The 23,667-nt window shown below is 39.9% G+C and overlaps 2 protein-coding genes and 1 long non-coding RNA gene across 3 annotated transcripts; all 3 read right to left on the reverse strand.

Annotated features, from left to right (window-relative positions):
- Nucleotides 1–1,189: 1,189 nt before the first annotated feature.
- Nucleotides 1,190–20,812, reverse strand: LOC103511332 (extracellular serine/threonine protein CG31145; the record flags this gene model as incomplete). Its single annotated transcript, XM_008476051.3, is given in 6 exon segments — nt 1,190–1,775; nt 13,153–13,292; nt 14,411–14,544; nt 15,075–15,379; nt 15,749–15,841; nt 20,734–20,812. Coding segments are annotated over 6 exon segments (980 nt in total), but the record flags the coding sequence as incomplete, so codon positions are not given.
- Nucleotides 3,611–4,910, reverse strand: LOC113468314. The gene is made up of 2 exons (XR_003392113.1): nt 4,246–4,910; nt 3,611–4,053 (listed from the first exon to the last, which is right to left on the reverse strand). It is a non-coding gene; the product is annotated as an uncharacterized LOC113468314 (long non-coding RNA).
- LOC108252648 (transmembrane emp24 domain-containing protein 3-like) lies at nt 6,005–7,295 on the reverse strand. Its single transcript, XM_026825127.1, has 2 exons — nt 7,121–7,295; nt 6,005–6,842 (listed from the first exon to the last, which is right to left on the reverse strand). Exons 1-2 carry the CDS (start codon nt 7,187–7,189, stop codon nt 6,606–6,608), a joined length of 306 nt encoding a protein of 101 aa, XP_026680928.1. The 5' UTR covers nt 7,190–7,295; the 3' UTR covers nt 6,005–6,605.
- Nucleotides 20,813–23,667: the final 2,855 nt, after the last annotated feature.

Below are 23,667 nucleotides of genomic sequence, written 5' to 3' on the forward strand. Positions count from 1 at the left end.
ATACTGTGTGTATCAAAATATACCACAAAAAGTTTGATAGAGGGTACTAAACTGTAACAACGGGGGTCTGGTCCCGGAGCTTAAAAGACAGGCGCGCTATCCTTCAAGCTGACCACTGTATCCCCCCAAAAAAACACTTCGTGTTAAAAAATTAACGTCAAGAGTTACCCTCCACAAAAAAGTACTGATATAAAAAAAGACGTCAATGTGGGACCTCCCTTCTACATTAGCTCTTCTAAAGAAAATAATAATTTTCCATCACTCCACATCAATTTACCTTATAACTGTTGAACCATTGATCCCGGATTACAAAACCTAGATCTTGACCGCAGTGCACTGATGAAAATTACAAAACAATTAACATTGTTATCTTCATTAGTGTACTGCGGTCCGGGATCACTCTATGGTCCAGCCTCAATTCGATTCTCGCCCGGGGCGAGCTTTATTCTAACCAGACAAGGTTCGTTCTCGGAACGGCTGGCTTTCTAGTATCCTGTCCATCTCTTCTCGATTTCGGGAGGATAAGACCTATGTTGTTACAGTTCTTTCTATCAAAATTTTTTTCCAAGAGTTCCAGGACTAAAGTAGTGATTCATTCCTTTTTCGAGCAATAGTTCGACAGCAGAAAAGAACCATCCATAAGGCAATTCCCCTTATCCTTCGTTTCTGCTCAATACTGTCCATTTGTGTTCAATTTTACGGCATCCTCACTCAAGCAGTCTATACTCGATTCAGGATACCATGCGGGGGACTTCATTCCCTACAAATTCAGGCACATATTGAGGAACAGAGATTACAATATGGGAAGAGATAGGGAGATAGACGTGAGGAATCATGAGTAAGGAAAGGGGAGAGAGGGAGAAATCTGGCCAAAGAAGCTGAATTATTCATGCCAAGTTAAACACAGAGGTGAAAACTCAGGAGAAAAATAATGGTTATGGGGAGAAAAAAAATCGTCACTATTTTACTTCGTTTTTTGTTTATATTTTCCATGAATAAAATTTCACATTTTTTTTTTTTTTTTTTAAGTCCATTTTTTATTTTGTAGGGACCTTGGTAATTTCCCCTTTTTTTTTTGGGCCGTTAGGAAAGCTGGATGCCTGAGTGTCTAGGAGTATGGGGGGGTAGTTGAATTCCTAGCTTCCTCGGACCGTTAGGAAAGCTGGATTCCCGAATGTCTAGGAGTCTAGGAGGGTGGGGGTAGTTGAATTCCTAGCGCCCTCGGACCGTTAGGAAAGCTGGATTCCAGAATCTCCTAGGACCACTGATGAAGCTGGATAAGGATTCCTACCCTCGGACCACTGTGGTAGCTGCTAAATTCCTACCCTACGAGCATTGGGGGTGGTTGAATTCCTAGCTTGCTTGGACCGTTAGAGAAGTTGGATTCCGAGATCTCTTAGGACCATTACTGAATTCCTTCCCTAGAAGCGCGGAAGTCAACCACTTCGGGCCGTTAGGAAAGCTGGATTCCCGTTTAGGACCATTGCGGTAGCTGGATTCCTGACGTCCAAGGACCCATAAGGTGGCTAGATTCCTACTTCCTCCCCTAGGAGCGTGGTGGAAGCTTGATTCGCGCCGTGGGTAGAATGGTGAGTGGCGGATTCTCGGTGGGTTTGTCAAGGCGTACCTCAATACAGTGCCGAATGGCTTGCAGAATGATTTTGACTCTCCTATCCAGAGCGTCTAGGTGGGGTTGCCATAGGATAGGTGCGATGGGGTCACGTGACATGGACTCTACCATGGCTTCGGACAACTTCTTGGGACCGTTGTGGAATCTGAGGGGCAGAGAAGAGTAGAATAGAATAGAATATACCTTGTTTGTCCTGCTGGGATAGGACTAAAAAGTCCCTTTACCTCCGCTGAAAGGAAAGGAAGAAGAAGAGTGGACACATGAAGACTCGGACAACTTCTTGGGACCGTTGTGGAATCTGAGGGGCAGAGAAGAGTAGAATAGAATAGAATAGAATTGTCCTGCTGGGATAGGACTAAAAAGTCCCTTTACCTCCGCTGAAAGGAAAGGAAGAAGAAGAGTGGACACATGAAGAATCAGTTTTTTTTTTTTTTACTTTCCTTATCCTATAGGAAGGAAAGTAATATAATCGGGTGAAATTTTCGACGGTCAGTTCTGAGGGCCAAAACACGTATTGAAGTCCCTAGAGCCTAAATCTAAAGTTTGAGCCATTGGTCCGTGTGTGTGTCTGTCTGTGAACAAAGTATCTCGAGAACGGTAAGCGCTAGAGACTTATACAGTCTTGAGCCACCTACTCAATGTTTCGCGGGAAAAAATGTCTCTTTTTTTGTGTGTTGAAATATTAACGACAAAAAGCTCAAGGGGGACTTTGATGAAAACGTAAGGAATTCCTGTGTACATTGTATGTACTACAGGGTGGGGAGTGTCTAAATAAGATCTTGAAAGGGGGAGTGTTCCTAAGTTTATGAACGCACTGTAGAGCAGAATTGTGGAAGAGATGGTGAAATAGGAAGGTAGATATTTTCTTAATTGAAAGTCAACATGGTTTTTCTCAACATGGTTGTCTTCAAGTGGAAATTTTCAAGTCATTAGGATAGAGGTGTAAATTCCCCAAATGCTCTCTTTTTGGGGACAGATCCCCATTTTGTCGAATATTTGGATAACCAACCATTTTTTTTTTAAAGAGGTTTGACAGAGGGAACTGTAACTGCTAAAAGGTCTTATCGTACCGAAATCGAAGAGAGAAGGAAGATGGGATAGGGGAAAGCCAGCCGTTTTAAGAACGAAGGTTATCTGTTTAGGATAAAACTCACACCTGGCGGGAATCGAACCTACGACTTAACGCTTACAAAACAGACGCATTACCCGCCAAGCTAACTGGGCTGGCAAAGACCCCCATTTCAATGAAAGGTACACGAAATATTTTGGCGTTTCTTTACCCCGGTCATAATTCTTTTACTTTCCCATTTAAAATCATGCAATTTGATCCCCAATATCCCCATGCTTCGACTTACTTGAGCAGTGTATTCAGCGTTCTCTCTCGTATCAGGCAGCATTGTAGTATGGGCGCCAATATACTCAGCTCATCATGATATGCTCTACCAAAGCCACGACCATGATCCAAATGAATCGGGAACGTTTCGTTGTCAAACGGAAAAATAGAAACAAAACCAATGGATTTTGGAATTGAAATAATCGAGGTTCTACTGTAATAGGCACGTAATTGTTGCACTTGTGATTTTGCACACACGAAAAGTAAAGTGAGTGTCGATTTTATTATAAACAATAGAATAGAAAACTACGAAATTTTAGACGTCTGATTCACGGAATTGTCAACTATAACTGAAACCGTGACAGGACTAATAACAACGTGGTTCAATATTTGAATGCTAGAATAACTGGAATACAATGGAGATGCTGGCATTTGATAACCACTGAATAACAAAAGGAGGGAGAGAGATTTAAATAATAACAATAAATAAAATTAAAAAAAAAAAAAAAATCGATTGAAAATTTTCTGTACCACCGGGATGTGAACCCAGTATCTCTGGATCGACAGACGAGAGTCTTTACCTCACCGTCTCTTTGGGACATTGACGCTACGATTGATACGTGAAGGAAAGACAAAAACACCGGATGTCCACAACAATCACCTTAGGTCTATTAGATTTATTTATTTTTAAAAAAAATTTTAAATAAACAGTCTTTACAAAACACGAGACTAAACTTAAGAGCTACTAGCCATATTTTGTTTTTTAATGGAGGTCAAAATTTTTGGGGTCATTAATTCATTATACTTACTTAGTTTGTGTCAAAAAGATCAGAGGTTCAACTTTTTAACCGTTATAATCCAACTAGCTAGAAAAACGATTTAAGGTGTCAATAATCGATTTAGGGCGTTACTTTATCCAGAAAAAATTCAATTTTTCTTGTCTTTTGATAAGGGAAGGACCCTAAAGGAGGGGTGGGGGGAATTAAAAGGGACATTTTTAATTATGCTGGGCGTGGGACCTTGTCACACAGTTTATTGGATCAACACACTGATCAATTTTTGTGGCCTGACTTGAACTTGAATCACCAACCTCCGAATCCAAAGTCCACTATGACGAACCACCTCACTTTGACTGTTTGTACTTTTATTTAGTACTTGTTGAATAGGACCCCATTTTAAATTATCTATGTTGTTTTAAAGACAAAAATGAAATATAAATATCAGGTGTATCTCTAATAATACATATTAGGCATTGGAGAAGTTGTTAACTTGAATCACCAACCTCCGAATTCAAAGTCCACTATGACGAACCACCTCACTTTGACTGTTTGTACTTTTATTTAGTACTTGTTGAATAGGACCCCATTTAAAATTATCTACGTTGTTTTAAAGACAAAAATGAAATATAAATATCAGGTGTATCTCTAATAATACATATTAGGCATTGGAGAAGTTGTATCATCAAAATGCTTACAATGCTACAGGCTACAGGGAACAAAATAATATTTTTCCAAGTTCAAGTTTACTCTTTACACCCAGAAGCAATAAAAACTAGTCAGAAAATTTCCGCCCTAAGCAAAAATAAAATTGCACCCAAAAAACGGAGTCTTACTCTATCTATACCTTTTCATAATTCTCCAACTCTTTACGAGCTTAGAGCAAGATCCTACCCCAAGCAGAAATTCGATCTGCTAAAAATAAATACACCACGTGCTAGCTTAATATTATGACAAAATAAATATGGCTGCATTCGAAACAAGTAGATCCGATTATATCTACAATAAATAATATTTTTGCAGCTGTACAATTCACAGACAACTAGGGAGAGGAGAGAGTTGATTTTTTATTTGCTACTAGCCGAAATCCGGAGCGAAGCGATCTGCTAGTAAATCCTTAAGGCATGGCCGTTCATGTCAATCATCCGTTAAGTGGTCTTGCTCGGTGTAGCTTAACAAAAACGAATAGGAAAATAGCCTATAACCTTCAGGGGAGTGCAAGCAATAAGTTCACAATGTTTCATAGCAATCGGATGAGCGGTTTGGCCAGGCATAAAGTTTGAACAAACACACACACAAACAAATATTCATTTTTATACACTTGACAGCAGAAAAAGCGAACCAGCCCTATTTTTCGGTTTTTCTCAAACTGCTGCTCAGTGTTCAATTTTTTTCGGTAAAACCTTGTTTGTACTTTTATTTAGTACTTGTTAAATAGGACCCCATTTAAAATTATCTATGTTGTTTTAAAGACAAAAATGAAATATAAATATCAGGTGTATCTCTAATAATACATATTAGGCATTGGAGAAGTTGTATCATCAAAATGCTTACAATGCTACAGGGCACAAAATAATATTTTTCCAAGTTCAAGTTTACTCTTTACACCCAGAAGCAATAAAAACTAGAGTCAGAAAATTTCCGCCACAAAATAATATTTTTCCAAGTTCAAGTTTACTCTTTACACCCAGAAGCAATAAAAACCAGAGTCAGAAAATTTCCGCCCTAAGCAAAAATAAAATTGCACCCAAAAAACAGAGTCTTACTCTATCTATACCTTTTCATAATTCTCCAACTCTTTACGAGCTTAGAGCAAGATCCTACCCCAAGCAGAATTTCGATCTGCTAAAAATAAATACACCACGTGCTAGCTTAATATTATGACAAAATAAATATGGCTGCATTTGAAACAAGTAGATCCGATTATATCTACAATAAATAATATTTGCAGATGTACAATTCACAGACAACTAGGGAGAGGAGAGAGTTGATTTTTTATTTGCTACTAGCCGAAATCCGGAGCAAAGCATTCTGCTAGTAAATCCTTAAGGCATGGCCGTTCATGTCAATCATCCATTAAGTGGTCTTGCTCGGCGTAGCTTAACAAAAACGAGCCGGTTTTTGCTACTAGCCGAAATCCGGAGCGAAGCGATCTGCTAGTAAATCCTTAAGGCATGGCCGTTCATGTCAATCATCCATTAAGTGGTCTTGCTCGGCGTAGCTTAACAAAAACGAGCCGGAAAATAGCCTATAACCTTCACGGGAGTGCAAGCAATAAGTTCACAATGTTTCATAGCAATTGGATGAGCAGTTTGGCCAGGCATAAAGTTTGAACAAACAAACACTCACACAAACAAATATTCATTTTTATATATTAGATAAGTAGGTAGTTGATCAAAAAATTGAACATGTTGAGAAAGGATAGCTTGAAGAAGAGGAGATACTTTTTACTACAGGTTGTCCTATGTTTAATACTAGTACTTGTACTTTTTAAATATAGTTAACTTAGAATATAGCACTATGTTTCGGCTAGTATAGAATATGTTTTGTAAGTGATAGGTTGCTGGTTTGACTCCCACCCAATGCAAACTTTATCCTAAACAGGTAAGGCTCATTCTCGGAAAAGCTGACTTTCTCCTAACCTATATTCTTTCTCTCTTCGATTTCGGTACGAAACGAGCTTTGCTGTTTCCCTAAGTGGCATGTTAGGCAAGTCTGAAAATACAACTTTTTTGATTGGACACTCAAATAATTAAGCTGCTAAGATACACAAGATTTTGTTCTCCTTCTTTAGTAGACTAAATTTCACCTCAAGTTACCTTGAAGCGAAGTTCAACTCTCCCCTCTTCCCCAGCACATTACCACCTCAACGCAGTGGCTTATACTGCCTCTCGTTTCTCGATGCAAAGAAATTCTTGACTATGTACACTTGGAGTGTGGATGCAAGTAGGACCACAACAAATTCTATGCTTGACCACCACATGACCCTCTCGTTGAGATCTTCAGCTCGCTTCCTGCCTTGAGCTTCCCGCAGTCTGTGATGTGTCTGATAGTCGATGATTGTGTTCAGGGACTTGTGAATCTCCTGTGTGGACGACTCCATCTGAGAAAGAGAGAGGGTAATCAGTATTAGTGACTTAATAAAAAGAATTTTTTCTTCATAAATGTTCCTTTTGTTGTTGTTGTTGTTTCTTTTTTCCAATTATGAAGACCACAGCACACACTATGGGATCCAGAATGTAGAAAAAAAAGATGTTTCATCACTTCAAAACAAAAGAGGGTTCATCACTACAACACACAAATTTTACAAATTCATTTTGGTCTTTTATTTATCCTTCTTTCTTTTGACCTCCCTACTTCTTTTCTCCGATTTATTCTCACCTGTGTCATCACAGTGACATGTTCCCCGACTCCCGGCAGCTGAGGTTCATCTCCAACTTGGAAGTCCATGTACACAACCTTGTGCGAGTATGTTGAGAACTCATTGCTGAAACACACCACATAGGTACCCTCTACAAGAGTCACAAACTGATGTGTGTCAAACTGAGCAAGGTTTGACAGAGGGATTGTAACAACAGAGGTCTTATGGTCACGAAATCGAAGAGAGAAGGAAGACAGGATAGGAGAAAGTTAGAAGTTCCGAGAACGAAACTAATCTCTGTCTCGGAAAATATTCGACTCTTTCGATATTATTAATCACGGGGCTATACATAATTCTATAGGTATTTCCTCTAAATCTGAGTAAGAGTCTACATTGAACATTTGCCATTGGACTAAAGAGCAAGGCTAAAACTGAGGATGGTAGGATTGGACTAAATAGTCCCTAGTCCCTATATCGCTCTACCTCTATTCCATACCTCTGTTGTATGTCAGGGGGATTTTCCCCTTCAAATCAGTGAAAGACAGGGGATAAAAATGTGATGGGAAGCGTATGGGATTCATAAAATATGGAGGGAAAAAATGGGAGAAAAAAAAAAAAAAAAAATCAGGATGAAAGGGTGTTTTTTCCACATAGGTGAAAAAAAAATCTCCGTACTATGAATTATTAAGTACATTTTAAGTGCACGTTTACCTGAGAGTCTCAATATGCAAGCTGTCTTTCTATCCTGCAACTAATCTAACAGCCCGTCATAGATTTTTTCTCTCTCTGGAGACACCTCTACACGCCTGCCTTCTAAGCGCTAGTTCACAGGTTCGATTCCCGCCCTGGGCGGATTTTATTCTAAATAATGATAATGTTCGGCTGGCTTTCACCTATTCCGTCTGTCTTCTCAAGAGAGAAGAAAAGTGAAAAAAAAAAAAGACTTACAACCAAAAATATTAAGTCAGAAAGACAGAAAAAGACATGGGATGCTTAGGTAGATAAAAAAGTGTGAGTAAAGAGAAGAAAGTAAACAAATAAATGCATAGTAAAAAAAGGGCGTTATCTGTGATTATTCCACGCAAATCTGCAACCTTTGGCAAAGAACATTGTAAAATATAAACCAACAAGGGGAAAACAAATAAAGCACCTCGGATAAGGAAAGGGTAAGATAAAGTACGCCAAAGGAAAATGTACATAGGAAGATTTGTGCCTTTTAAACACACGTAAATGACCAATAAAATAGAAAGAGGCAAAGATAACGGAGTTAAAGAAGTAGGTAAGTAAAAAAAAAAAAAAAAAGAGGAAAATTTCCCAATAATGGGGAAGAAGTTTGATATCGCACTATGCTTCCGCCTTCCTTTTTGCTAGCTCCATAGGCGGCGATAGGGGGGGGCTTAGGGGGCTTAAGCCCCCCCAAAGTTATCAGGGCCTCTTACACTAGAATAATCCAAAACACCATTTTTTACTTTCCTTATCCTATAGGAAGGAAAGTAATGTAATCGGGTCAAATTGTTGTCCAATAGAAGATTAGGCGCTCCATCATTTGGTTGTTATACTATGTTGCGGTATTTATTTAACCATAACCATATTTATTTAACCACATTATTATTTATTTCACCATAGTAAACTTAGGGTACCAACGGTACCTACATTTAGATATAAGTACAGTAGAACCTCGATTATTTCAACTAATTGGGACTGGGGGTAGTTGAAATGATCGAGGTTGAAATAATCACTTTCTATGATCTTTTCCTCTGATAAGATAGGATATCCTTTGAAAAATAGAAAACATATAAGTACAGTAGAACCTCGATTATTTCAACTAATTGGGACCGGGGGTAGTTGAAATGATCGAGGTTGAAATGATCACTTTCTATGATCTTTTCCTCTGATAAGATAGGATATCCTTTGAAAAATAGAAAAAAAAACCAATGGATTTTGGAATTGAAATAATCGAGATTCTACTGTAATAGGCACGTAATTGTTGAACTTGTGATTTTGCGGACACGAAAAGTAAAGTGAGTGTCGATTTTATTATAAACAATAGAATATAAAACTACGAAATTTTAGACGTCTGATTCACGGAATTGTCAACTATAACAGAAACCGTGACAGGACTAATAACAACGTGGTTCAATATTTGAATGCTAGAATAACTGGAATACAATGGAGATGCTGGCATTTGATAACGGTGGTAACGCGCTTGCTTGCCATGCAAAAGGTCCCGGGTTCGATTCCCACTCTCGACAAAAAATTGTACTTTCTGGTGTTCTCGTACAGACCCAGCACCTAAATGGGAAGTTTTGTGTTTCTTCTCGCCCATCAGATGAGAGGCATACTACGAGATGGGCATGCTACGACAAAGACCACTAGAGTCTTTATGTTGCTAGACTACACGAGTCTAATGTAGCAGATTGCTACGAAATAAAAACGACAGTGAAAAAAAGAGAACTTCGATTTTTTTTTGTAACAATTTTTCGTTTTCATAAAAATTTACAAAACATTTTTTTTTTATTTTTATTATTTACAACATAAAGAGTTTCAACAAAGACTATTATAGTTACAAATCACAAAAAATACAACTTACAGAATAAATTAAATCATTAGGTAATCTGAGACGGTTTTCTTATGCCCAGAACCAAATTTAAACTTGTTTTAGGTTCAACTCTTTTTGGCTGAAATCTGATTGGCTGGAAATTTTGAAATCAACCAATGAGATTGCTTCAAGAGTTTAACTGAATTTAAACTGTGTGGATCCGACCATTAGTCACCTATCTGTCTTGGTGACTTTGAATAAACAGTGCGGTTAGTACCACCAATACTATCTTTGGTTCAATAACTTGATTTTTACAAACACTGACGTTCAAATAGAGGACTCTATACCACTTTAAAATTAGGACTCTATGCCACTTTCTGGTTTAAAATTTTTCATTCATTTTCATTTCACCGACTTCGCCTGGTAAAGAGGAGGGCGTGGGTTCAATACCAGCCAAGTTTAGGAAGTGGACATAGCAGATTGCTACGAAATAAAAACTGCGAAAAAAAGAGAACTTCGATTTTTTTTTGTAACAATTTTTCGTTTTCATAAAAATTTACAAAACATTTTTATTTTTATTATTTACAACATAAAGAATTTCAACAAAGACTATTATAGTTACAAATCACAAAAAATACAACTTACAGAATAAATCAAATCATTGGGTAATCTGAGACGGTTTTCTTATGTCCAGAGCCGAATTCAAACTTGTTTTAGGTTCAACTCTTTTTGGCTGAAATCTGATTGGCTGGAAATTTTGAAATCAACCAATGAGATTGCTTCAAGAGTTTAACTGAATTTAAACTGTGTGGATCCGACCATTAGTCACCTATCTGTCTTGGTGACTTTGAATAAACAGTGCGGTTAGTACCACCAATACTATCTTTGGTTCAATAACTTGATTTTTACAAACACTGACGTTCAAATAGAGGACTCTTTACCACTTTAAATTAGGACTCTATGCCACTTTCTGGTTGAAATTTTTTCATTCATTTTCATTTCACCGACTTCGCCTGGTAAAGAAGAGGGCGTGGGTTCAATACCAGCCAAGTTTAGGAAGTGGACAGTAGTAAGCAGATAACCATCCATAAGACAATTCCCCTTATGGATGGTTATTTTCTGTTTCATGCTGTTCCATTTTGTACTCAATTATTAATTATATGAGAATTTGACCACATTTATAGTAAACAGTATGTAGGTAGTAGGTATTCTTGAATCTTCAAGGAGCGCTAAAGCAGCTGGCTTCCTGGTCACCTGGAAGGTCCAACATAGCTGGATTCCCGAACATCTGGGAGTGCGGGGGGTATTTGAATTCCTAGCTTCCTCGGGCCGTTAGGAAAGCTGGATTCCTGAATGTCTAGGAGCATGGGGGGGTAGTTGATAAAACCACATCCCATGCTATACCTATTCATATGTATTTACACTTATTTACTTAGCTTGAGGAGGGAATATGTATACTGCTGAGGTAAAGAAGGGAAATGACGAGGGAAAGATTGAGGGGGCTGATATAAAGGTAAGAGGGGGGAATGTCAGACAAGGGAAAGATGGGTGGAGGTTGCTATAAAGTACACATTATTAACCCAGAGAAAATTAAAAATAATACTTGAATGATCTTGATATTCTTACATATTGCAGACTGCGGCTCTGGATAGATTTAACCCCAAGGTCCATTTCTGGACAAAAGGAACTTTTAAGGGTCACTGACGTATCATACCCAAATGCCCATCCCGTAGTATGCCTCCCATCAGATGGGCGAGGAGAGACACAATACTTTCCATTTAGGTGCTGGGTCAACACGAGAAAGCAACCCGTTGAAATATTTGAGATCGAAGAACGAGAACCTATTGTTCTTCTTCTTTAATTCTTTTAATGGTGTGCTTTCAACCCGGGACCTTTTCGGGGTAAAAACTCATGTATTCCCCTTAATAATATGTCAAAATATATGAGACCTTGATTAGACTGCTAGGGTAAAGGGACTTTTCAGTCCTATCCCAGCAGGATAAAAAAGATATACATATTCTATTCTAAAGAAAATTAACCTCTTCAAAAAGGGTAGCTACTAGCTAAATACTAGGCACATACAGTCTTGAGCCACCTACTCAATGTTTCGCGGGAAAAAATGTCTCTTTTTTTGTGTGTTGAAATATTGTTCCCCTTAATTTGTCAAAATATATGAGACCTTGATTAGACTGCTAGGGTAAAGGGACTTTTCAGTCCTATCCCAGCAGGATAAACAAGGTATATTCTATTCTAAAGAAAGTTAACCTCTTCGAAAAGGGTAGCTAAATACTAGGAACAGTCCTGACTTCCTGAGCCACCTATTCAATGTTTCGCGGGGAAAAAAGTCTCTTTTTTGTGTGTTAAAATATAAACGGCAAAAAGCTCTAGGGGGGACTTTGATGAAAACGTAAGAATTCCTGTGTACATTGTATGTAGTAGGGTGGGAAGCAACCTCAGTGGTGCAGTTGTTAACGCGTTGGACTTTGAATGTGGAGGTTGGTGGTTCGAGTCCAAATCAAGTCATAAAATTTATCTAGGTGAAATAATTGGGGAACGATGTTTGTGACAAGCATTTAAATAATTTATCCTTCCTTACTAGGGTGGGATTTCGCGAGTGTCTAAATAAGATCTTGAGAGAGGGAGAGTGCTCCTAAGTTTATGAACACTCTGTAGAGGAGAATTGTGGTAGAGAGACATGGTGACACAGGAAGGAAGGTGGGTATTTTCTTAATGGAAAGTCAACATGGTTGGTTGTCTTGGGATGGAATGGTCGTTAATGGTGTAAAACCGCCAGATATTCATAAATTGCTTCACATAATTAAAAAATTATCCTTCCTTACTAGGGATGGGATTTCGCGAGTGTCTAAATAAGATCTTGAGAGAGGGAGAGTGCTCCTAAGTTTATGAACGCACTGTAGAGGAGAATTGTGGTAGAGAGACATGGTGACACAGGAAGCAAGGTAGGTGGGTATTTTCTTAATGGAAAGTCAACATGGTTGGTTGTCTTGGGATGGAATGGTCGTTAATGGTGTAAAACCGCCAGATATTCAAGGTGGGTATTTTCTTAATGGAAAGTCAACATGGTTGGTTGTCTTGGGGTGGAATTGTCGTTAATGGTGTAAAACCGCCAGATATTCATTTTTGGAGTAAGAAAATAGGTTCTTTAACGCTTGTCAGAAATATCGTTCCTCAATTATTACACCTAGATAAATTTTATGACTTGACTTGGACTCGAACCACCAACCTCCAGATCCAGATATTCATTTTTGGAGTAAGAAAATAGGTACTTAAACGCTTGTCAGAAATATCGTTCCTCAATTATTACACCTAGATAAATTTTATGACTTGACTTGGACTCGAACCACCAACCTCCAGATCCAAAGTTCAACGCGTTAACCACTGCACCACTGAGGTTGATCAAAGAGAGAAATCATTGCCTTAAGCAATCAGATATTTTGTCGTTTTTACCCCTGTGATAACTCTCTTATTTTGAAGCCCCATGTTTCGACTTACTTGAGCAGTGTATTCAGCGTTCTCTCTCTTATCAGGCAGCATTGTAAGATAGGCGCCAATATACTCAGCTCATCATGATATGCTCTACCAAAGCCACGACCATGATCCAAATGAATCGGGAACGTTTCGTTGTCAAACGCCTTGAAAAGAAATATAAGTGAAAATTAAAACCTGCTACACGACTCGTGTCGCATTTTCAGATGCGTTGATTAGTTCTTCATGTGTACATGTGGTTGCGAGATTTGAGTAGACGCGGAGGTGATACTGGCAGGACTCAATATGACATTTTTTTGGGGACTCTAGAGACGTAAGTAAAGTAAGTAAAACCTGCTTGCCCCCGCCAGCCTAGTTATCTTGGAGGGTAGCACGTCTGACTTGTAAGCGCTAGGCCGCGGGTTCGATTCCCGCCCGCGGCGGGTTTTATCCTGAATGGATAAGGTCAGTTCCCTTTAAGGAGCCCTTGCGTGGCTGAGAGCATCTCGAAAGAAACTTCTACTCGTTTTGGAAATTGGACGTAGATTTCCTGCATGATTAGTCAGATGGTCAGTGTGATGACTGAAGACTAATACTAGTAAGGAGAAAACACACTAGTATCACATCACGTCACGTGAGCTCATGGGGAGTCAGAAAGGTGTAGTTCAAAGTTTTCCCATAATATGGTATATTTTCTCGTTCAGGTCAGCCACACTACTATCACGTCACGTGTGCTCACGTGACGCGATAGTAGTGTGTTTCTGCCTGTACTTACCTTGAATGTTTCGTAGTGATGTCGGTCCATGTTACCGATGAGAAAGTCTAGGACTGCCATATCCATGAGATCTAGCAGACGGCGACCCTGATTGTAAGGGGGAATCTCACGAACAATGTCACAGTAGTCCGCGTCTAGGAGAGAGAAGCAATTGAAGGTTCGATTCCCGCCCGCGGCGGGTTTTATCCTGAATGGATAAGGTCCGTTCCTTTTAAGGAGCCCTTACGTGGCTGAGAGCATCTCGAAAGAAACTTCTACTCGTTTTGGAAATTGGACGTAGATTTCCTGCATGATTGGTCAGATGGTCAGTGTGATGACTGAAGACCAATACTATTAAGGAGAAAACACACTGCCATCACATCACGTCATGTGAGCTCATGGGGAGTCAGAAAGGTGTAGTTCAAAGTTTTCCCATAATATGATATATTTTCTCGTTCAGGTCAGCCACACTACTATCACGTCACGTGTGCTCACGTGACGTGATAGTAGTGTGTTTCTACCTGTACTTACCTTGAATGTTTCGTAGTGATGTCGGTCCATGTTACCGATGAGAAAGTCTAGGACTGCCATATCCATGAGATCTAGCAGACGGCGACCCTGATTGTAAGGGGGAATCTCACGAACAATGTCACAGTAGTCCGCGTCTAGGAGAGAGAAGCAATTGAACAGTGAGGTATTTTAAAATAAAATGAGCATAAGCCAGTCTGGTCAGCTTGGAAGGTAGCTCTTTTGTTTCTACCCGTGTCATCCTAAACAGATAAAGTTAGTTATCTGTTGTAAACTGTGAATTTGTTAAAATTGCAAATAAATAAATAAAAAGTACCTACTCGAAACGGCAGGCTTCCTCCCGTCTTTCTTCGATTTCGGGACGATTAGACCTCAGTAATTGTTCAAGTCGAAACACACAACCTTGTACATCATATTCTTCACCTTTTCCCGTGTACAGACGGGGGTCGGCGTTTTTCGTAAGCATCTTAATCAGCCCTAATTAAGGTGATGGCTTTGGTCTGACATTTGGTTTTGGCTACAAATTTTACGAGTGGATGCCCTTCACACTCAACACTCAACCTTTGCTATTTCTTTCGCAAGGGAGATTTTAATTACATCAATCAAGGAAAACAAGCCTGCGCTTACCGTGTTGCCACTGCGCTTATGATAGATAGCCTGCGCTTACCGTGTTCCCACTGCGCTTTCCTGCGTTTATGATAGGATCTCCGCCACGGGTGGCGCCACACCTTGCGCTCCGCAACGCTCTTGTCCGGCAGGAACGCCGCATACGATCCCTCCAGCATGTCCGGGTTACCGCAGACCGCATGCGACGTGTCGCAGTAGTACGAACACTTGCCGTGGAAGCAGATGTTGTTGCCCGGGGACACGAAGAAAGTCTTGAGGAGCTCTCCGTCGACCAGAGGGTAGATCTCGGAGGTGATGTTGCAGAGGCGGCCCGTCACGGGCATGGCGCGTCGGAACCCGAGCAGTCTGGAAGGAGGGAATTAATACAATGTTGTTGTTTACAAATGCAAAGTGCAAAGGAATTAGCTACATATTAGGCCATTTTCCTAGGCGTGTCCCAATATTTCCGTAAAATACCAATGCAAGATGCGTCTCAAAGTGAAATTCTCCGGACGTAAAATGATCCCTCATTCGGATCTCCGGGTGCCTTGGGTCCTAACATCTTAAATGCCCTAAATTGGAATTAATAGAATGTAAAAAAAGGCTATAATAAAATTCTAGATTTTAAATCGTAGCAATGAAACACCTGCTGATATTTATTTCATGGATTCGAACCCGGGAGCTTCTGCTTGGCAAGCAAGCGCGTTACCACTGGGCTAAAAAGGCTACATTTACCTGTCCAAATGGAAGGTAGCAATTTCGGAATTGTGTCGTTCATAGTCAGTGAAATAGAAATGGTTGGGTAATGTTTGCTGGTCTCGGGGGAACCTGAAATCAAATAATATACAAGAAGGGAATATTAGACAAAGGTAAGGAGGTTGGGGTGGATATAAAAGGTAAGAGGGGAATGTTAGACAAGGGTAAGATTGAGGGTGTAGATACAAAGGTAAGAGAGGGTGATGTTTAGACAAGGCTAAGACGGGTTGGGGTTGCTATAAAGTACACATTATTAACCCAGAGAAAATTAAAAATAATACTTGAATGATCTTGATATTCTTACACATTGTAGACTGCGGCTCTCGGAAGATTTACCCCCAAACTTAACTTCTGGTTTACCGGTCTGTGTCGTAGCATACCTCTCATCAGATGGGCAATACTAGACACAATACTTCCTATTTAGTTGCTGTGTCGACACGAGAAAAACAACGCGTAAAGGGACCTTTTGGGGGTAAAAACCTATGTGTTCCCCTTAATATGTCAAAATATATGAGACCTTGATTAGACTGCTAGGGTAAAGCATGGAAACCTAAATGAAATATTCATCCTCATATTATAAGAAGTTGAGGAAGACGGATGAAGGAAGGAGGAGAGAGAAAAAGAGAAGGAACGGAGGAAGAAAGGGAGAGGGGAGAAAGGAAGGAGGGAGGAAGGAAGAGAAATAAAGAGAAGGGACAGAGGTAGGGAAGGAAGGAAGGGAGAGAGGAAGAAGGGAAAAGGTTCTAAAAGGTTGGGTGGATCCAAAACCTTGAGACTAGAACCAGGCTCAGCCCTCTCAAAAGAGAACTTTTTAGTCCGTCCTTCCTTTATTATTACAATAGTAATAAAAAGGTATAAGGGACGGACTATTGTATTCGCTTCGTTCTGTGATATTTTAGAGGATGCATCCTGCGGATGCGGCAGTCAGCAGACGCATGAACACCTCCTGGTATGCGGCCAAATGGAGACGACATGCACTCACGCAGATCTCCTTGCGGCAAATGAGAAGGCAATCTACGTCTCAAACTTCTTGGGAAGAAAGATTTGATGAGAAAGAAGAGGACATGGAAAGTAAGTAAGTAAGTAAGTAAGTGTGATATTTCCGCCCATTCCTCTTCTAATTTTGATGACACTTCTGATAATGATGATGACATTGATGACGATGGTGATTGAAAGTGATGATAGTGATAATGATGAAATTGGCTTCAAACTCTGGAAGTCCTCTTTAGACACGTCATGTTAAGCGCACTCGAGGGACCACTATAATTCGTGCGGTGACGGCACTTCTGGGGAAGAAAGATTTGATGAGAAAGAAGAGGACATGGAAAGTAAGTAAGTAAGTGTGATATTTCCGCCCATTCCTCTTCTAATTTTGATGACACTTCTGATAATGATAATGATGATGATGACATTGATGACGATGGTGATTGAAAGTGATAATGATGAAATTGGCTTCTAACTCTGGAAGTCCTCTTTAGACACGTCATGTTAAGCGCACTCGAGGGACCACTATAATTCGTGCGGTGACGGCAAATGGATTTATTGTTTTCCTTACAATTTTATAGTTCTTCACCTCCTCCCTTTCTTCTTATTTTTGTTTTCCTTTTCCTCCTACTCCTAGAATTTCTTTTCTTTCTCTTTTTAGCCCGTCCTTCCTTTATTACGATAGTAATAAAAAGGTATAGGGACGGGCTATTGTATTCGCTTCGGTGTCTGTCTGTTAGTCTGACCCCATAGAAGGACTTATCAAAACCTAGTCGACCTATATACCGTCACCTGTGTTAAGCTACGCCGAGAAAGGCCAATAAATGGATGGGTGACTTAAACATTATATTGGGAATAAAGGGAGAACGGGCTCTAGTCTTGATTTTACATGAAAGTCAAATCAAAAAAATCAAATCAAGAATAATAATAAACTGAATATTAAACAAATTAGGTAGGTATGTACATAGGTACTGATTTTCTCTAATCACGATCGAATAAACTACGGGTTAAAAAATTCCCGGAGGGACGGGCCCAGCTTGTTTTTTCTTCTTCTTTCTCTATCTATCCCTCTACTTTGTATTGCCTTCTTCTTCTTCTTCTTCTTCTTTCTCTCCTCTTCTCCTCCATCTTCCCTTTCATGTTCTCTCTTCTCCTTCTTCATTATCTTTCTATTTGTTTCTTTCAAGCTTTCATATTGAAGTTTTTATTATTTTTCATCATCACTCATGTTTGTTTCATATTGTTTTATTGTTTTAAGTGTTATTGTTTTCTTATTGGTGATGGGTTTTTTTATGGTTTCATTTAATTGAAATTATTGCTGGTGTTCGTCAACCTTTTCCAGCCAGCTCTATTTTGAAATTCGGTCCCTGTTAGTCCCTTTTACCGCAAATTCCGTAAAATAAATAATAACTAACCTACTCCAATATTTCTCTATTTTTATTGCAGTTAACTAACGACTAACCCACACTTTATTTCTATTACAGTTATTAATATCAACGGCAACATCATGCAACTCTCTGCCCCCACCGCTCAGAACTCAAACGCCAACCAGTCACAACCTCAACAGATTATTATTATTTTTTTTTTACTGCTTGAATGAGACCAATAACAGTAGAAGGCTTTACGAGTATCTTTCTTGTGTTCAATCTGAAATAATTAATTGAGGATGAAATTTCATGACTCCCAGTTAGGATTCGTATCTGCGATCTCCTTAATTCAAAACGGCTGTAATCAAAATAATTGAATAAACTGATTTTAAGTTTCATTTCGATAATTTTGCATTTATGACAGGGTCCACAATTTTTTTTGAAGATGTTTGATAGAGGGATGGCCGGCCTAGGGTGAGACCATCATCTGAGGTTCTTTGAGGTTTGATGGATTTTTTTAAAGAGTTTTGATAGTGGGAACTGTAACTAACAACTACTGAGACAGGATAGGAGAAAGCCAGCCGTTCCGAGAACGAACCTCATCTGTTTCGGATAAAATCCGCCTCGGGTGGGAATCGAACCAGCGAGCTAGCGCTTACAAGGAGACGCGCTACCCTCCAAGGTTACTAGGCTGGCTGAATAGATGTAAATTCTATCCTGCTACTCATTTGTTGATCCAGGTGACATAATCCAGGGCAATAACATATATTGGTACCTAGCACACCAACACTAGGCATGATACAATATGATAATATTGACATCACATGTGATCTATTAAAAGAACACATCTCATATCCCAGATGCAACGTACAATGTGGTCTGTTCATATTGTGATTGTGAACCATATCTCTCAGTGATAATTTATGAAGGGACACTATCTATGCGTGCCAGGATTTTACTGAGGGATTTTTCTTCCTTTTTTTCCAAGAGGTTTGATAGAGGGAACTATAACGACAGAGGTCTTATCGTCCCGAAGTCGAAGAGAGGAAGACAGGACAGGAGAAAGCCAGCCGTTCCGAGAACAAACCTTATTTGTTTAGGGAAAAGTTCACCCCCGCGATAAATCGACCCCGCGACCTAGCGCTTACATGGCCATATTGTGATTGTGAACCATATCTATATCTCTCAGTGATAATTTATGAAGGGACACTATCTATGCGTGCCAGGATTTTACTTGGGGATTTTCTTCCCTTTTTTTCAAGAGGTTTGATGGAGGGAACTGTGACGACAGAGGTCTTATCGTCCGGAAATCGAAGAAAGGAGGACAGGATAGGAGAAAGCCAGCCGTTCCGAGAACAAACCTTATTTGTTTAGGGCAAAGTTCACCCCAACGATAATCGACCCCGCGACCAAGCTAATTCTTGTGTTCAATCTGAAATAATTAATTGAGGATGAAATTTCATGACTTAACTGGGATTCGTATCTGCGATCTCCTTAATTCAAAACGGCTGTAATCAAAATAATTGAATAAACTGATTTTAAGTTTCATTTCGACAATTTTGCATTTATGACCGGGTCCACAAAGTAAGTTTTTTTTTTTAAGATGTTTGATAGAGGGATGGCCGGCCTAGGGTGAGACCATCATCTGAGGTTCTTTGAGGTTTGATAGATTTTTTCAAGAGTTTTGATAGTAGGAACTGTAACTAACAACTACTGAGACAGGATAGGAGAAAGCCAGCCGTTCCGAGAACGAACCTCATCTGTTTCGGATAAAATCCGCCTCGGGTGGGAATCGAACCAGCGAGCTAGCGCTTACAAGGAGACGCGCTACCCTCCAAGGTTACTAGGCTGGCTGAATAGATGTAAATTCTATCCTGCTACTCATTTGTTGATCCAGGTGACATAATCCAGGGCAATAACATATATTGGTACCTAGCACACTAACACTAGGCGTGATACAATGATACACTATGATAATATTGACATCAAATGTGATCTATTAAAAGAACACATCTCATATCCCAGATGCAACGTACAATGTGGTCTGTACTAGGTAAAAAGGTAATATTACCAACTACATATTTATACATACGTGTAAAAAAAGCAAATATTTGATTTGCTTTTTTTTACACAAAAAATAGCTATTAAAATAATAATAATAATAATAATAAAATTAGGTAATAGGTACAAGGTACCTATTAATGATTATTATTTGTCGTTTGTTTGATAGAGTTCTCCCGCGCTTTAAACGTATTTGCGTCGCGTAGATAGTGTGTTCGACTACGTATGTAAATACATCAATGGTAGGATGGTAGGTATTCTACAATTACGTAAATACCTACATCAATGGTTTTCTCCATTCATAAAGTCAGAACAAACAATTTTGTAACGCACATGTAATGATGTACTTTATGAATGTTGCTTACTTTATGAATGTTGATCAAACACGATGTTACGATGTATTTTTACGGTATTTTCATCATCAGCTATGAACAAATCCTATGAACATTTTGAATATCTTTGAACAAATCTATGAACATTTTAATCGTGTATTAAAAAATCTATGAACATGAACATTGGATAGTGTGTGTGTACTTGTGTAGGGAAACTCACCTCATTGGTTTCATAAGTGCTTGCAAGTGATTGTCGAACGTAATGATTAGCTTGATTTGGGTTCCTCCTTCTTTTTGTACTGAAATATCTATGAACATGAACATTGGATAGTGTGTGTGTACTTGTGTAGGGAAACTTACCTCATTGGTTTCATAAGTGCTTGCAAGTGATTGTCGAACGTAATGATTAGCTTGATTTGGGTTCCTCCTTCTTTTTGTACTGAAATCAGATAAAACACAAAATACAAATTATTAGCAGTTGGTAGGAAGGGGTCTTTTAAGGGAAATCTTTATACAAGGCTGCGCACTGTCAAGTGTCTACATTTCAGTAGTTCCTAGTTCCACAGTGGCCCAAGGAACACAAAACCTGAAGGCAAATCATGCCAAAAAAAGCCAAATATGTAGAAGAAGAAAAAGAGATAAATTAACACAGAGTGGACCCACCACCATCACCGAAAGAAACTGTGGGGAATACAAAAAAAAAAGCCAAATATGTAGAAGAAGAAAAAGAGATAAATTAACACAGAGTGGACCCACCACCATCACCGAAAGAAACTGTGGGGAATGTAAAGATTTGTCAAGTCGCTATCTTGAATGCTCCAGGGTTTAATTATTCTTTAACGAATCCCTCCCTTTCTCGCTATTTTTTGTCCCTCCCCCTTCCCGTCATTTTTTCCCTTTTCCTTATTCTTTCCCCACTTATCGTCCCCTTCTCGCTATATTTAGTTCCTCTCCCTCCCCGTCATTTTTCCCCTCTTACTTCTTATTCTCCCACTCATCGTCTCTTTTTCCCTAATCTTGGTCCCTTCCCATCTTTTCTTTCCTACTTCTTCTTCCTTTCCCTTTCTCACTATTTTTAGTCCCTCTCCATTCCGTCATTTTTCCCCTTCTCTTCATTCTTTTCCCACTAATCGTCCCCTTCTCGCTATATTTAGTTCCTCTCCCTCCCCGTCATTTTTCCCCTTTACTTCTTATTCTCCCACTCATCGTCCCTTTTTCCCTAATCTTGGTCCCTTCCCATCTTTTCTTTCCTACTTCTTCTTCCTTTCCCTTTCTCACTATTTTTAGTCCCTCTCCATTGCATCTTCCTCTCCCACTCCTCTCTCCTTTTCCTTATTCTTAGTCCCTCCCATCCCTTCTACTGACTTCTCTTCTGTTCTCCTTTTCCTCTGTGATTCTTCTCCTTTCCCTCCTCCTCTTCCTCCTCCCTTTTTACGCCATTCCGTCTTTTGGTTTTTGCTGAATCTTTCATTCGCAGAGTGTCATTTAGTCCCTCCCATTCCTTCTACTGACTTCTCTTCTGTTCTACTTTTCCTCTGTGATTCTTCTCCTTTCCCTCCTCCTCTTCTTCCTCCCTTTTTACGCCATTCCGTCTTTTGGTTTTTGCTGAATCTTTCATTCGTAGAGTGTCATATTGTGATTGTGAACCATATCTCTCAGTGATAATTTATGAAGGGACACTGTTTATGAGTGCCAGGATTTTACTTGGGGATTTTCTTCCCTTTTTAGTCCGTCCTTCCTTTATTATTACTAATAATAAAAGGTATAGTGGACGGACTATTGTATTCGCTTCGGTGTCTTCTGTCCGTGCGTCAGTCAGTCAGTCAGTCTGTCTGTCAGTCTGTCCCCATAGAAGGACTTATCCAAACCTGGTCGACCTATATATCAAATTAAAGGTCTTTTTACCCTAGCAACAGAGTTCTCAATTTTAGCAACAGAAGTTCTATGTTGGACCAGGAAAATGTAAATAACATCTGATGAGAGTAATACTACGGGATGGGCATGCTCCAACACAGACAACATGCGTCTAATGTAGCAGTTGTTTCATTGCTACGAAATAGAAACAGCGGTGAAACACTCATAAAATTCCTGAATGTCTAGGAGCATGGGGGGTAGTTGAATTCCTAGCTTCCTCGGACCGTTAGGAAAGCTGGATTCCCGAATGTCTAGGAGTCTAGGAGGGTGGGGGTAGTTGAATTCCTAGCTTCCTCGGGCCGTTAGGAAAGCTAGATTCCTGAATGCCCGAATGTCTAGGAGTCTAGGAGGGTGGGGGTAGTTGAATTCCTAGCGCCCTCGGACCGTTAGGAAAGCTGGATTCCCGAATGTCTAGGAGACTAGGAGGGTGGGGGTAGTTGAATTCCTAGCGCCCTCGGACCGTTAGGAAAGCTGGATTGAAAGCTAGATTCCTGAATGTCTAGGAGCATGGGGGGTAGTTGAATTCCTAGCTTCCTCGGACCGTTAGGAAAGCTGGATTCCCGAATCTCCTAAGACCGTAGCTGGATCCCTACCCTAGGAGCGCGGGGGTAGTTGAATTCCTAGCGCCCTCGGACCGTTAGGAAAGCTGGATTCCAGAATCTCCTAAGACCACTGATGAAGCTGGATAAGGATTCCTACCCTAGGACCACTGTGGTAGCTGCTAAATTCCTATCCTACGAGCATTGGGGGTGGTTGAATTCCTAGCTTGCTCGGTCCGTTAGAGAAGTTGGATTCTGAGATCTCTTAGGACCATTACTGAATTCCTTCCCTAGAAGCGCGGAAGTCAACCCCCTCGGGCCGTTAGGAAAGCTGGATTCCCGTTTAGGACCATTGCGGTAGGTGGATTCCTAACGTCCAAGGACCCATAAGGTGGCTGGCTTCCTACTTCCTCCCCTAGGAGCGTGGGTTGGAAATTGGACGTAGATTTCCTGCATGATTGGTCAGATGGTCAGTGTGATGACTGAAGACCAATACTATTAAGGAGAAAACACACTATTATCACATCACGTCACGTGAGCTCATGGGGAGTCAGAAAGGTGTACTTCAAAGTTTTCCCATAATATGGTATATTTTCTCGTTCAGGACAGCCACACTACTATCACGTCACGTGTGCTCACGTGACGTGATGGTAGTGTGTTTCTACCTGTACTTACCTTGAATGTTTCACCAAATGAATCGG

The sequence above is a fragment of the Diaphorina citri genome, unplaced genomic scaffold (assembly GCF_000475195.1).
Source record: "Diaphorina citri unplaced genomic scaffold, Diaci psyllid genome assembly version 1.1 scaffold703, whole genome shotgun sequence".
NCBI classification, from domain to species: Eukaryota; Metazoa; Arthropoda; class Insecta; order Hemiptera; family Psyllidae; genus Diaphorina; species Diaphorina citri.